Genomic DNA, 15,734 nt, shown 5'->3' with positions numbered 1-15,734 from the left:
TGACAGTTTCTCATTCAGAAAAGTGGGTCCAGGTACTAAAAGTTTGAGAACCAGTGCTCTGGAGGAAGGGGTTGTGGGAAAGGGTTAAACATGATATTCTTTCCTGCAAATACCGGCCCTACAGTTACATTATAAGGCAAACATTGGCTTGGGAATAATGAAAATGTCCTGTAATCCGTAGTTCTAGCTACTGAGTCCAACAAAATGGATTACAGACTACAACTTCATTTTTTACAAATTATTCCAAGGACAGGATGTGATGAAGCAGAACCCAACTGAAGCCAAATCACCATCCTAGAATGTGTTTCATCTCTCTGTTGGTGCATTCGCAGATTTATCTCCCTCTGAGGATGCACTCCCAACCCCACTTTCCTAGGAGTGAGCTGCTTTGAGTACAAGGAAAAAGCCTTCTGAGTAGAGAGCCACAGGGCAGGGCTCTGAGGCTGCCCTCATGTCCCCACTTTCCTGGGAGTAAGCCACTATAAGGAAACTGCCTTCTGAGTAGAGAGGCACAGGGCAAGGCTGTGAGGTAGCATTCCTGTCCCCACTTGTCTGGGAGTAAGACCCTTTAAGTAAAAGGAGACTGCCTTCTGAGTAGAGAGGGGCAGGGAGGGGCTCTGAGGCTGCCCTCCTGTGCCACCTTCCTGGGAGTAAGCCCCATTGACTGTAAGGGGACTCCCTGCTCAGTAGAGGTACAGGGAAAGGCTCTGAAGCTGCCCTCCTGTCCCCCCTTCCTGGGACTAAGCCCCACTGACTGTATGGGGACTGCCTGCTGAGTGGAGAGGCGCAGGGAGGGGCTCTGAGGCTGCTCTACTGTCCTTTTGCCCCCCTCCCCAAGCAGGGCTCTCCAGGCTCACAGCCCCACTGGCCAGGAAGCATCCAGGGTGCCCTTGGCCAGCACTCTCTCAGTCGCACCCACCTCATAGGGTTGACATGAGGACCAAAGCAGGGCAGGAGCCTGCACAAGACCCTCAACTCCTTGGCTCCAGTCCTACCCGCACTTGCCCAGGAGTAAGTTCCCTTGACTGTCACTCTTGATTGTCACTGCTCAAAGCAGATAGGGAGTAGCCTGTGCATAGGACAGGTCTGTCCCGTTCCCCCACCTGCAGTCACATCCCATGGCAGCATCCAGTCGATGAAAAATAAAATACGGAAATGAATGGGGGCCCACCTGAAATGGGCTTCTGACCCACCTAGTGGGTCCCGACCCACACTTTGGAAACACTGGCCTAAGGTACCAGGGAAGGGAAATACAGATAGCTCAATCGATTCAAACAGCGGGTACAGAGGTCTGTTGTTTGCAGTACAAAAATGTTAGCAGGTTTCACCCAACAGGGGAAAAAGCCAAGATGACTCCTGTACCCCAGATAAGAGTCCCTAAAAGGGGGGGAGCCCTGGCTGCCCACTGCAATTCAAAGTTTTCCATTAACCCCACCCCACCAAGGATGCACTGTATTCAGTCTCAACACCATCCTTATAGGCACTTTCAGTATTAAAAGGAGCTTGACCATAGGGCTTTCCCATGGGTTTCTTTTTGTAAACGGGAGGGGGGGCCTCCTGGCTGCCCACTGCCTTTGTTCTCTTACCTCTGACGTGCACTGCCCTTATGTCAGTGCTGGAAAGTGGGTGAGGATTGTGCCCTTATTTATTTATTTAAAAGATTTATCTCCTGCCTTTCCCATGCCTAAGCAAATGCCTAAGGTGGCTTACAAATACCAAATGTACAACATGTAAAACAATAAAGTCATAAAAAGAACTGTCAAACTACTGGGGGGGGGGGAGAACTATTTAAAACACAGAGCATTATTACAGAAATCCCAATGTAGAGCCCAACCAGTCCAGCTTCCTGGCAACTTCCTTGACATCTCTCCTGGTAACTGACTTGTTCTGTGAAGCTTTTGGTTGGGCAACTCATCTCCAATATGGAAAGTAAGCCCATAGTAGTTGGCAACCTTCAGTCTCGAAAGACTATGGTATCGTGCTCTGGATGGTGGTTCTGGAACAGCATCTAGTGTGGCTGATGTCAGCCCAAGCACCTGTAATTGCAGTGGTTCATATCCCAACCCATTTTGCTATGGTCCTCCTTTTGCTGTGGTGATGTAAGAGTTAATGCTTTCTGTACAAGATGTGGCTCAGCAACTGGTAGGGGTGTTTGTTTAAAAACTGAGAAAAACACAAAACATTGTCTTTTTGGCATTAAAGACAGTATGCAAATAAAAACTCAAAGCACCCCATTTTAGTGTTTAAGATATTTTCCAGAAATTAAAATAACCAACTCTTCCAGTTTAAAAGTGTGGCAGCATCTGCTGACAGTATAGCGCTTACCTAGTACATTTATTTGTCTTTTCCTTTCTTTGAGGCCGAATCCTAAGGAGTTTGCTGGCCCTAGTGCCAGTGCTCCAGTCAGTATAAAGGGACCGGCTTCTGAGTAGAGAGGCATAGGGAGGGCTCTGAGGCTGCCCTCCTGCCCACACTTTCCTGGGAGTAAGCCCCACTGAATATAAGGGGGCTGACTGTTGAGTAGGAGGCACAGGGTGGGGCTCTGAGGCTGCCCTCCTGTCCCCCCTTCCTGGGAGTGAGCCCCACTGGCTGTAAGGGGACTGCCTGCTGAGCAGAGGCGCAGGGAGGGGCTCTGAGGCTGCCAGCCAAGGCAGCTACCCGGGCTACTGCGAGGAGAGCCGCCGCCTGGGGCGCTCCTGGTCCCGCCTGGGGACCGGCTGCCCTGCGCGGCTGCTCCGTGCGCGCGCCAAGAGGGCGCCGCGGGGAGGCTGGAGCGTCAGGACGCTTGTGGCTCACCGAGGAGGCTCCTCCCCCGCCGCTCAGCGCGCGGAGCCTGCTCGACGCGGGTTCTCGAGGGCGAAGCCGCTGGGCGCGGTGGGGGAGAGGCAGAGTCTTATCCCACGTGGCGCAGAGGGAGCTCCAGGCCGCGAGGCGCCCGCTGCCGCTGGACTCTTCTCTGCGCCGCGAGCCTTCTCTCCGGGAAGCCTGACGGGCCCCCGCCGGCCCTGCTGGCGAGACACGGCTCCGGTGTGCACGCCGAACCCACTTTTTTGCCCCCCTTGCCAGGCAGGACTCTCGGCTCACAGCCCCCTGGCCAGGAAGCCTCCAGGGTGCCCTTGGCCAGCACTCTCTCAGCAGCACCCACCTCACAGGGTTGTTGTGAGGACCAAAGGAGGGCAGGAGCCTGCGCAACACCTTCAGCTCCTTGGCTCCAGTCCTACCCGCACTTGCCCAGGAGTAAGTCCCCTTGACTGTCACTCTTGACTGTCACTGCTCAAAGCAGATAGGGAGTAGCCTGTGCATAGGACAGGTCTGTCCAGTTCCCCCACCTGCAGACGCATCCCATGGCAGCATCCAGGAGTAAGCCCCACTGCCTGTATGGGGTCTGCCTGCTGAGTAGAGGTGCAGGGCAGGGCTCTGAGGCTGCTTTCCTGTCCCCACTTTCCTGGGAGTAAGCCCCACTTACTATAATGGAACCTTTCCCATAAAATCCAGTCCATGGGTCTTTCTGCTGACATCTTGGGGGCTGGACCTTTAAGTAGAGCATCCAGTATTCTTATGCCCAGGCTATTTGACATTGAGTGACAGGATTTATTTGCCAAGGTGTCAAAGGTTTGTTCACCTTTGTACCTTCAATTACTGCTGACTTAGAGCGCAATTCTGAGCTTGTGGCCAGCATGGGGCTAGTGCCGGGTGGGTGCCTGGCCTCTGCTGCTTGGTGGTTGCACGGACTGCGCTGAGCCACGGTAAGGAAAGCAGGAGCGTGAGGGCATTCTGGGGAGAGAGGAGGCGGGTGGAGGGTGAAAAGAGGGTGGGGAGGTGTGACAGGGAGGTGGGGAGAGGGCGGGCAGGAGGCGTGCCGGGAGGAGGGAGTGGGGAGGCAGGGAGGTGGGTCCAGTGGAGCAGAGCTCCACTAGATCCTGTCCATTCGTGTGGGGCTTGGCACGCTACATGAATGCCTTTACCTCACCTCCGACCTTTTGGTCAGTGGTGAATTAAGTAGCCCCATTGTGGGGCCACTTTCCTTACCCTCCTCCCGAGGTGCCGTCTGCGACAGCCTGAGGTGTGCAGGATGCAGCAGCAGCTGTTTTTGGTGCAGCCAAAGCTGTGCACCATGGGAGCTCAGGATTGGGCTGTTACTCTTGCAAGCCGAGGTATCTACGTTTAATTGAAAACCCCAAGCGTATCAGGCTTTTACAATCACAGGATGTAATATCTTACCATGTAACATTTTAAAAGTCCCATTTAATGGCTCTATAGATAGCAGTACAGACTGCCTGTGTACGTGTAATAAGGGAGTTAGTGAGTTCTTACCTCAAATTCTTCTATATTGTCTATGAAGACCTTTGGCAGACTAACCTGTATCCTTATCTACCACCGCATTTATGGAACTCGGATGATGTCTGTATCCACCTACTATTAGCTTCAGAATACCAGAACTTTGTTAGACAAATCTCCACTTATCTTCTGTTAGTTATCCAACAACGCCAAACGCTATTTACACTTTCCCCCAAACTATAAGGGTTTATTGTCTCTGTAGTAACTACTTAGAAAGTAAGGAACATCAGTTTTTATTGTCACTCACTCTGTTCTTGCTGTCTGTTTATTGTTTGCTGTTGTGTATATGATTGCTAACTGTTCATTTATGCGAATAAAGGTTCTATATACATATACAAACATTACACTAGCCCAGTCTGATTGCAGCTCAAAGTCAATATTCTATGAAGAAGCAAATAATATATACATTTTTAATTGTACAGTTTCTTTGTACTCAACATTCAATTCTCTGTGTGGGCTGTATGCCTTCTGACATACCTACCAGAACCTTTTTAACAGTGGATCTGACACAGCTGAACTCCCTCTCAAACGAGTCCCATCAGTCTCCAAACTGGTTGGCATTTGTAACATCATGATGTTTCAGATATTTTAAGAGGTAGCAAATACATAGATAGGTTAGAGATTAGTAATAATTTTATGCAGATTCTTTTCGTTTTGAGGAGGCTTGCACATGAGATGCTTAGTAATTGTGGCCCATGTGATTTACTATGTGTTCAGGTGCCATTTTGAATTTTCCATCTTAAACACCAAAAGGATGGTGAGGCTGACATAGTCATGGGCTATCACTGCTGCATGACATGTGGTTGCTGCTGTTGTCAGATATTATTTGCTATGTGGGCAGGAGGTGTGGTCTGGAGATTGAGCTGCCTTCTTGCCTGAAGAATCTAAGCAGGATCAGCTTCTGTCTGGCCTTGGATGGGTGATTGGGAGGGAGTGGATGAAGCATCCTGGAGGAATGTGGAAGAGTGTGGAGGAGTCAGCTGGCAAAAAATGGATAGCATCTTGAAAACCAGTCTGAGGCTTGGTTTGCAGCTGCCTGTGAAAGCTTGGAATGCTAGAGCTCCAGCACGATTACGCTGTGGAATGAGAAATGGAGGGTTCTATGGATTTCTCTCATAAAACAACACTTCTAGATGCGCCATTTGAAAAATGGGGTTAATGGTCAGGCTGTCTGTAAACGGCCTAGAGTCTATGGCAAAGGCGGTATATACACACTGCAAATAAAGATAATTAATGAAGAGAAACAACTTCCAAATCACATACCTGTATATTGGCACCCCTCAGGAAACCCCCTGTTGCCCTCAATAAGAGCACTCTATGTAAACTGAAGTTAACCTACAAATCAGCCAGTTACATTCTCTGTTCTGTCCAGAGCTCTGGGTCAGACTAGACATCAAGCTATCAAGCAAGTAAAAAAAAAAATAAAGCAAGAAAAAGAATCAAATTCTATTATTGAGATCAAGAGGCAAAGTTCAAAATATTGCTTAATGTATGACCCAGAGCTCTGGTCCTACTTTATCTGTTTTTATGTTGAGTTTGTCTGTCTATGTCTCTCTCTCTCTCTCTCTCTCTCTGTCTCCCCCCCACCCCTTCAGTCAACAAAGACCTCACATTGCAATGTATGGCTTTCCCAGATGGACCCTTTTCTTCAAGTGCCTTCCTAGAAAAGGTTGGAGATGTAATTCCCAGGGTGGAATCCATCTCTGAACCCCAGAAAGGAGGAAAAAGGAACTAGGCTGGATTCTGCCTGACGTCTGCACTTTTTAGGAAAGGGCAGCAGCAGAGTGGTGGGAGCTCCTGGGCGTGATTCCAAGTAAAGTTCCTCAATTTGCTGAGCATATGAATATAAACCCCATCCAGAGAAGAAACACAGAGACACTGTGAGGGACACATATGAGGGAATGATGGTTCTCCCTAATACTAATGAGCTGCAGCAAGACAAAGACCAAGAAATTCTGGTTGAGACCAGAATGGCCACAGCATCAAGAACTGCAGGTAAATACCAGGCATGGACTTTGCTAGGAGTTAGGGCCAAGCCAGACATAATCTTTTTAGAGTTAGGGGCTACTCAGGGACGGTATTCAGACCAAAGCAACTTTTCATATCTAGGGTTGAGATCTGAAAAAAGTGGTTGTGCAGGTGGGAAGCAGGCATCAGCCATGCATGTTGCTGATAGGCTGGGAGCAGAACCAACCACAGAACTCCGGAGAAGTGCAGCAAGAGCAAGAGTGGATTGCAGTGCCAGGATTTGGGGTGCATGGAAAGGAGGACACAGCTGGCACCTCTGGCTCTTACATCTGCTAGTGCATTGCTAAATAAAAGCAGGCAGCAACAGATACTCCACCTTGGGCACTGGCAGAGCTGAGGCAGGTCCAGAATCCAAAAAGGAAACCCTCTAGCCCACATGGCTCCATCAGCAATCACTTCCCACCCTCTCCACAACTCAGTTAATCCTTATTTCAGTCAGAAGCTGCAGAACTGAAATCCCTTGACTGGGACACAGCAGTCCCTATCAGCTGTGGTGCACCACTTCAGGCTCTGGGGCTTTTCAACAGTGCAGGTCTTCCAAATTTAGAACCATCTGTTTCTGTCTCAAACCCTGGAATGTCACTTATAATGTAGGTATAAGTAAAACTGAGCTAGACCAGTGTTTCTCAAACTGTGGGTCAGGACCCACTAGGTGGGTAGCAAGCCATTTTCAGGTGGGTCCCATTCATTTCAATATTTTATTTTTAATATATTAGACCAGGGGGTCTCCAAACTTTTTGACCAGAGTGCCGCATCAAATATCTGGCACGATGTAGAGGGCTAGAAAAAAAATTTAAATATAAAATTTATATAAATTAGAGATGGAACTTAGATGAGTGAATAAATGAATGAATGGGCTCATTCATTCAACCTCTCTGGCCCTTAGAACACCCTCCAGATGCAACCAGAGCACAGCTCCAATCATGTTTGGTCAAGTGGACCAGAGGCTTTGAGGGGACAAGAGGCTGGCCATGGGCTGGATAGAGACTCGCCGCATCTGGCCCCTGGGCTGGGGTTTGGAGACCCCTGTATTAGACAATGCAAATGTGACTGCATGTGTTACAGGCTTGTACTTTTAACAAGCTACTATGTATGTTGTTTTAACAATGATAGTAAATGGGACTTACTCCTGGGTAAGTGTGGGTAGGATTGCAGCCTAGGATTGTTAAAAATTTTCCTGCTTGATGATGTCACTTCCAGTTATGATATCACTTCTGGTGGGTTGTGACAGACTCTCATTCTAAAAAGTGGGTCCTGGTGCTAAATGCGTGAGAACCACTGAACTAGACAGTCTGTTGTCTTACTTAAGTGGTTCTCAGTGTGAATCTCAATTAACTGTAATAATGGGGGGGGCGCATAAATATATGTATTATTTGGGGGGGGGATTGCAATAACAAAGTTTAAGAATCCCTACCTTATTAGAGTACTCTGTCAGCCTCCCCAAGCCAATTCTATTCCAAGTATCTTGTTTGTGTGTGGGTGCCTGCAGGTGTGGGTGTAAATAAAAGAAAGGTGCCGTTGGTCTTTTTTGCCTCCCCCCTACTTCCTTTGCAAAGGTGGCATAGAGATGGGTTAGGGGATTTTGACAGTGCTAGATTTGGAACAATGTGAACGTATAATAAAGGAGGTGGGGTGGGAGGGCAGGCTTGAATTCTTCTCCAACCTGGATTCAAATGCAAGAGCTGAAAAAAATTCCCATTCAACCTCAGTTGCAATGTCTCTTTTTCCTCTTCTAAAAGGCAGCTACATCCCCCTATGGAAATGGAAATGGAAATCCTCCTACTTGCCTTACCTGTTGCTGGCACTCTCTTATCTGTTGATCATCACCTTGTTTGGGCTTGTTTTTTCCAAAGGTAATCAGATTCCTCTGAGGTTTGAAATGCTTCACTAAAAGAGAAGATAAAATGCAGGAGGGTTGTTTCTTTTTCATTCAGATTTTCACATGCTTAAGCTGTCAGAGGACTGTCAAAACTCCACTGCCTCCCCACTGACACTCTACTCACTGGCTGTGTTCACTACACTCTTGATCTTCAGTGGTTGTCTGCAGAGGCAGGAAATTGAACCCAGGGAGATTTTTCCTGGTGTTCTAGAACCCCAGTTGATCAACATTCTACAATGTGAGGAAGGTGGCAAACAAGGCTAGCAGATGCACTCCCATTCCCCCCCCCCACACTGCTGAAGAGAACTAGAGTGGAAATGAGAAAAAAGTCTGCTTTGAAATGAGTCTGTATGTCAGTTCTGCAACTGTAATATTGTATATGTCTTTCCTTACAATTTTAGCCTCAGAGGTTTCTGCAAAAGTGAGCCAGTTGCGTGAACAGAGGAAGGATTGTGAGTGTCTCTCCAAAAACCAACTGTGAGGTTTGGGACATAAGTGCCTGGGGAGGGTGGCAACAGTAGTAGTACTCAATTTTGACCATCTTACCAGGAAGCACCCCAGACAGGGCCTGTTCCCTGTGTCAAAGCATCCCCAACAAGGCTTCCCATGCCTGGGCTTGGAGAGCAAGCCCTCCACATCAAAGGCTGTGTCTTCCAGACCAGCTTGACTTCTGGCACCTCTGGGCCAAAGTAGATGTGATTTGGGAGTTCCAAGATAATCATAACCAACTCTCCACTGTCTCACCAAATAACTTCCTTAATGATCTATCAATCTGTCTCTACTCGGTCTTTTCACTTTTCACCAGAATCTACTGGCCAGCCATTTATTTCATTCAGCACCCCACCCTTCTTCCTGGTTTGGAGGGCATCTCCTCCAAGCTTTCTTGGCCTTTCACATTCAGACTGACTTCTGTAGGCCTCACCACTGTTAACCCCTCAAAGACTATCATGAACTCCTTGCCTCCTGGGCTATAAGCCAAATCCTGAGCTACTAGCATCAGCCCTATGCCAGCACTGAGTATCACAAATGTGCCATAAGGCACGCCTGCAACACTCAGCACTGGGTCAGTGCTGGCACCGGCTCAGCGCCAGTTCACGCTGAGCCCAGTGCCAGCCAGAAGCCCACTGCACACTGACTGGAGCAAGGAAGAGCTCTAGGCAGGAGAGAGATTTGTCGGAGCAGGAAGGGAAGGTGTTCTGGGGCAGGGGGAGGATGGTGAGAGGGAGCGGGGCAGGAGTGGGGTGGAACTGGCAGAGCTTTGCCCCACCATTTCCTGAACTCTGTGTTGGGATTTCCAGCCCAACATGGAGACTCTCAACTCTGCGCCAGCAAAATAGCAGCGCAGACTTGAGTAGCCTAATTGCAGGGCCTGCACCCTTCCCCCAAGGAGATGCCAGCGGCTCCCTGGTGCATATAGGATGCAGTAGCAGCCATTTTGGCACCGCTGCTCCTCTGGGTGCCAGGCAGCTTAGGATTGCTCTGTAACCTAACAGAGAAATAACCAATTAGTCTCTAGAACAGACCAATTTCATTGAAAGAGGCTACAATATTTATCTAGGAAACAGAGATAAGGAACCTCAGGTTACAAAGGGCTTCCAGGAGAGGGTTACCCAAAAGACATAGTCAACCCACAGTAAGACTCTGAGCATTTGCCCCTACTGACATGTGTGAAGCAACTGCTTTGTGTTTACTATGAACCTCAGCCTTTTCTCTTTTGCCAGTGTTCCCATGTGGATCCAGAACCAGGGAATGGGAATACTTTGATGATCGGTGTTACTACTTCTCCGTCGAGAAGGCTACTTGGCACACAGCTAGATCTCAGTGCCAAGATAAGGATTCGCACCTGGTGGTCATTCATGATGAAGCCAAACAGGTAGAAGTGCTATAATGTGGGTTGAAGATGTATGTGCTTATTGTGATGTAAGGGCCAGACTACATGTGACATGCAAGTAGTGAAAAAATCCTTCATCAAACAATTGACCCTTGAGCAAAGAGGCTGCTTTGAAAATGACAGTGCTCTGGTACATATACATAGGGTGAGAAAATTGTGTTCTCGTCATGGAGTAGTATCCCTTCCAGAGTGTGTTGCTGGTATATCCTTTATGCAACTGCATTCGGATCCAAAAATATTTTTAGCATGTTAAAGTAAGTTTCTCTTCCAAGGAAGTAAGGTGGTATTCTTGAACATGACCATGAGAATCTTACATGAGAAAATGGAGGGCAATCTTCCCTGTAAGATAGTTTTGTTGTTTTTTTAATGAATTTATATACCGGCTTTCTTGGTCGTCAGATTTCTCCTCAGACTTTAATTCAAGGCAGTTTACATAGGCAGGCTGTTCTAAATCCCTGTAGGGATTTTTACAATTGAAGAAGGTTCTGTCTTTCAAGAACCACAACATTTCAGATGGATCTTTTATGATCTGGTATCACATTCTGGCCTCCAGTTTCCTCCCACACAGGCTGACAAGCAGCTCCTTCATATCTCATTTGAAGGGCCGCCAAAGAGAAGGTGGAATAACTCGGCAAGGCTTGTCAGCTGCTTCAAGGTCTCACCATTCATGGTGCCAGTGTCTTCGAACTGGTGACCTTCGGATGTTATCTTCAGGCAAATGGAGGCTCTACCCTCTAGACCAGACCTCCTGCCCATCATTGCAAATGTTTGTCCATCATTGCAAATGTTCCCCACTAATATGTATTGGCTAGAGCAGGGGTGTCAAACATAAGACCTGCAGACTGGAAGTGGCCTCCAGAAGCCATTATTCCAACCCCCGTTATAATTGGACTCTCTCAATGGAATAATTGGGCTCTCTTGTATCTTGAAATTATGAACAAGATTTGCACGTTTTCTCTTCTGTCATTTGCAGCTAATGCAGTTCTATGTGAAAACAAAGTGCTTATTTCTGGCCATCATCTGCTTGATGGTGTCACTTCTGGCCCTCAACAGCCACCATGAATGCTACTGTATGAATGAATGCCCACTGTATGAAACAAGCTTGACACCCCTGGGCTAGAGAATGCTGGGTATGTTCTAGCATTTGCTGTATGCCAAACATAAGGATGAGGCCCAACAGGCCCATGCAAACTTTAGAACAATTACCAAAGCCCTCTGAAATGTGGATAGTTTCTATGACAGTCAGAGGTTCTTCATTGTGCAAGCTGAAGTTGAAAGTGTTCCTTGAAGGCAAAAAGTATTTTTCATTTGAAAAACACTAATATACAGCAAGTCTTCACTTAAAGTCGTTTCATTTTAAAGTTGTTGAGAAAATGATTGATTCCCAGCTGGGGCCACTGTCTGTTGGAGCTGGCCTGGTCTCCCCATGTCTGCATGGGTTTTCTCTGGCCTGGAAAGCTCACATTTATTTCAGTATTTAATATTAGAAGGCTTTGGGTCTTTATTTAGAAGTTTGGTGATGTTTTTGTGACCAGAGACATGCTGTAGGAACTTAACTCTTGTTTACCCATATCAGTTAGCCTACAGTAAAATTGGTTTAATTATAAGTCATTTTGCTTAAGGTTGCAGTATCCAAGTTGCAACAACTTTAAGTGAGGACTTGCTGTAGCTATGGAACAATATTAGGGACAAGACAGACACTTGTGGAACTCTGCGCAAAAGGGGCCATGAAGCAAATTCCAAATTCTCCCAGCCTTCAGTTTCTAACAAAAAATTCAAGTTAATGTGCGCTTAACCACACAGGTCTGCTTTCTCTTGCAGAATTTTTTGCAGACTTTGTCCAGGAATGGATGCTTTTGGATCGGACTCAGTGATACAGAAACAGAAGGAAAATGGGTGTGGTTAGATGGCAGCGATTACAGAAAAGGCTACAAGTAAGCATTGAATACCCCATTCAATTCATGCAAAATCGGAACAGCCCCATGTCAGGTTAAAGTGAAAACAGATTTGGAAAGAGACCTTTTTATTCATTCAAATTCTTACTTTTGGGAGTGAAAATTCTCACTCAAATTTTCCATATCATAAATTCAATAGTGAACATTGCAAAGTTCAAACTGGCCACCAAACTGGAGGATGCATAATCTCATTAAAAATGCCACTCTAAAAAGGAGGCAATTAAAACCAAAAACAAACACATTTTAAACTTAGAAGATGTCCATTTTAAAATTCACATTTTGGCACCTGTTGTTGCTCTTGATAGATTGATTATGAAGAAGAAAAATACTCAGAGAGCCCAATCCTAATGCAGTCAGGGCACACAGCCTGTACTGTATACAGCACAAATTAGGAGCTGGCTGGAGGTCGCCTCAGGGTAAGGGAATATATTTCCCGTTACCCCCAGTAAAGCCCCAGCCATCCCTATGGGGCTTCTCAGATTCGTGCCAGCTATATAACTGGTACAAATCCAGGAAGCCCAGTGTAATGTCAGGCAGGCCAGGAAGGGGATTAGAATACAGCAGAGGCCAGCACCACCAATCCTGCCCCTCTCCTAGGCCCAATCCTCCCTGTGCTCTACTCTCCCCCTACCAGAAACATCCCCTCCCTGCCTCCCCACAACTCCCCCCATGGCCCTGGGCCACCTGGCCTGACACAATCTTATGGCCCATTTGCAACACTCGAAACCAGCTCAGGGATGGCTGTGCTGGCTCAGGCTGACATGAGGATTGCGTCGTGACAGTGCAGTCCTAACTAATGGTGGCACAGTGAGGCCAAGTGGCCTCTGCTGTATCTGGCACTAATTAGGAGCAGGCTGGAGGTCTACTTGGGGCAAGGGGATATTTTCCCCTTATCCTGAACAATGCCCCAGCCTGCCCAATGGGGCTACTCGATCTGCACTAGCTATTTAGCTGATGCAAGTTGGAGCAGCCCTGTGTAAAGCCAGCATTCTGGCTCCCCCAATCCCTTCCCCCCTTCCTAGTGTGTCCCACCCACTCTTACACCCTCCTCCCTTTGCATTACAGACCCTCTGTGCTTCTGAAAAGCCCTCCATTTGCCCTCTCCCAGCCCCCAGGTCACTCAGCACTTTACTCACCTTTACCAGTGGGCAGGGGCTCAGATTTGGTGGCGGCAGACAGGTGCAGGCCCTCCCACCAGTGCTGCCTATACTAGAGTGGTTGCAAATGTGTTTTATGGCACATTTATGACACTCTAGGCTGGTACAGGGACCACTGCATCAGCAGAGCGGGTGGGTAGGATTGTGCTGTAAATATGTGTGTTTTACTTCAAGTTACCACTTGAAGTCCAGGAAGCAGAAGTTGACAAAATGTGGCTTACTTGTCTGGGGCAGTTCCCTCCTCTGCTGCCACAAGTGTTTTTATTCCAGTTTAACTGCCATAATCCACCCCATTCTCAACAGAATCCTGGGAACAGTTATGCACCTGAAACTTCTGCTGGAGATTCTAAACCTTTTGCATAGATTAGCAGTCCACAGGGTTTCCATATATTTTTAGCGTGTTAATAGTATGTCTATTAAACCATTTTACATCTGAAGTGTATGGTAAGTGGATCCACTGCAGCTTTCTCCATGGCCTAACCATAGCAGGAACATTATATGCTTTTAAATAGGCATAAAATATCAGATTAGGTTGGAAGAGTTTGCAACTGGCTAAGAGCCCAATCCTGAGTTCTGCGCCAGCCCTACCCTGGCGCTGAGTGTCACAAACATGCCATAAGGCACTGGGTCCACTGGTCCACACTGAGCCCAGCGTCAGCTGGAAGCCTGACACACCACCTGGAGGAAGATGAGCTCCAGGCAGCAGAGAGGTTAGTCAGGGCAGGGGGAGGCGTTCCGAGGCAGGGGGAAGGCGGGATGGGGGCAGGACCATCAGAGCAGAGCTCCACCAGATTCAGAACCCTCCATCAAAACTCCCGGGCCAACATGGGGCTCTCTGTGCTGGCAAAATAGCCGGCCCAGACTTGAGTAGCCCCATTGTGGGGCCTGCACCCTTCCCCCAAGGAGATGCTAGCGGCTGCCCGGCACACTTAGGATACAGCAGTTGCCATTTTGGCACCACTGTTTCTCTGGGCACTGGGCAGCTCTGGATTGGGCTGTAAACGTACTACCTTCAGAATAAACAGAGATTGTTGCAGAAATGGACAGACTTTCATAGATCTTGGATCAACAGCGAAAACCGACTCAGATTGAACAATGGAAACCATTTTATGCTTTGTTGAAAATGAATACTTAGAAAGTATAATACGGGGCATTTAGATGAATGTATTATATATATATATATATATATATATATATATATATATGATATTGTACTTATGATAAATGATATTAAGAGGTAAAAGTAGAAGAGAAATTGGATTAGGAGATGATGATGATGATGATTAACAGTAATAATAGGAGTAATAGTAATAAAATAGGAGATATGGAATGATTTATTAGTAAAAGTGACATGATATCCTGCACCCCCAAATGTATGTGTATGTCTTTAATGTTTTGTTTGTTGTGTTATGTCTTTTTCTTTTAATTAAAAAAAAAGAATACACGGATGTTTGTCAAATTCTGAACGTTTTAGATTTTAAAAAATCTTGCTTTAATCACAGGCACTGGAGCAGAGGGGAGCCCAATGACCATGATAACAACGAGGACTGTGCCCATCTTGCAGCCAATGGGGAATGGAATGATCTCCAGTGCACCTATGCGTGCAACTACATCTGTGAGAGACCTTTGCCGCACGCATAGCCAGCAGACTGAAGGGGGACCAAAGGATGTCTTGTGAACAGAAAAACAAATTGCCTCATTGCCAGATGCTGTAGACTCGACCCTAACATGCACAGAAGGAGCCACATAATTTTCCAAAGGAAAGCACATGCATTCCAAAGAGGCATTCCAATATCATATCTGTCTTTCATCTTGGAATGTGATCATTCTTGTAAATCGTTCCTGATTTTAGGACATTATTATTCAGTATTCTGGACTTCTGGGATTTAATTATTTTGAAATTCTGCAGCTAATCCAAACTGATTTGACAGGACCTCATTTTGTAGCCCTTGGAATAAAGTTCCCAGTTTTCCTTTTAATATTTCTGAATCTCACATTAGAAGCAATCCTTCTACACATGCAGACTGCTTCATTCAGTTCAAAAGGAGAGAATCTATTTGTATATATATTTGAGCTACCCATACATCCACCAAGTTGCTGAATAGGAACTTTTGACCCTATAGTTGGAAAAAATTAAAACTCCCAAAATGCCTGAAGGGAAAAATTGCTTTAAAACTTGATTTAAAAAATAAAATAAAATAAATCTGATTTATCTTGCATTTTGAATAAATGGAATTTAATAAAAACTGTTTTTTGATTTTTTTTCCTGGTAATTTAATATGTATATCCTGTTTTCTAGCTTCTCACTCCTATAGCAGCAGCAAATAGTGACACATCTTGTTGACAACTGATTGATTCTCACACTGTCCAAGACTGAAATATTCACAGCAGATGTGTAGCCTTTAAAGAGATCAAGGCCCTGTGCACATAGATAAGCATACCTTGCTTGTAGGATCTGTCTGTGGTGGAAAAGGACCGATTCCCTG

The 15,734-nt window shown here is 46.6% G+C and overlaps 1 protein-coding gene across 1 annotated transcript; it reads left to right on the top strand.

Moving 5' to 3' along the window:
* Window positions 1–6,229: 6,229 nt before the first annotated feature.
* LOC136641359 (hepatic lectin-like) lies at window positions 6,230–15,423 on the top strand. The gene is made up of 6 exons (XM_066617090.1): window positions 6,230–6,333; window positions 8,106–8,219; window positions 8,647–8,697; window positions 9,967–10,118; window positions 11,958–12,070; window positions 14,751–15,423. Exons 1-6 carry the CDS (start codon window positions 6,240–6,242, stop codon window positions 14,887–14,889), a joined length of 663 nt encoding a protein of 220 aa, XP_066473187.1. The 5' UTR covers window positions 6,230–6,239; the 3' UTR covers window positions 14,890–15,423.
* The last annotated feature ends 311 nt before the right edge of the window (window positions 15,424–15,734 follow it).

This window comes from Tiliqua scincoides, chromosome 2 (genome assembly GCF_035046505.1).
Source record: "Tiliqua scincoides isolate rTilSci1 chromosome 2, rTilSci1.hap2, whole genome shotgun sequence".
Taxonomy (NCBI): Eukaryota; Metazoa; Chordata; class Lepidosauria; order Squamata; family Scincidae; genus Tiliqua; species Tiliqua scincoides.
The sequence above is the reverse complement of the archived record's forward strand: the minus strand, read 5'-3'. Positions and strand labels throughout refer to the sequence as shown.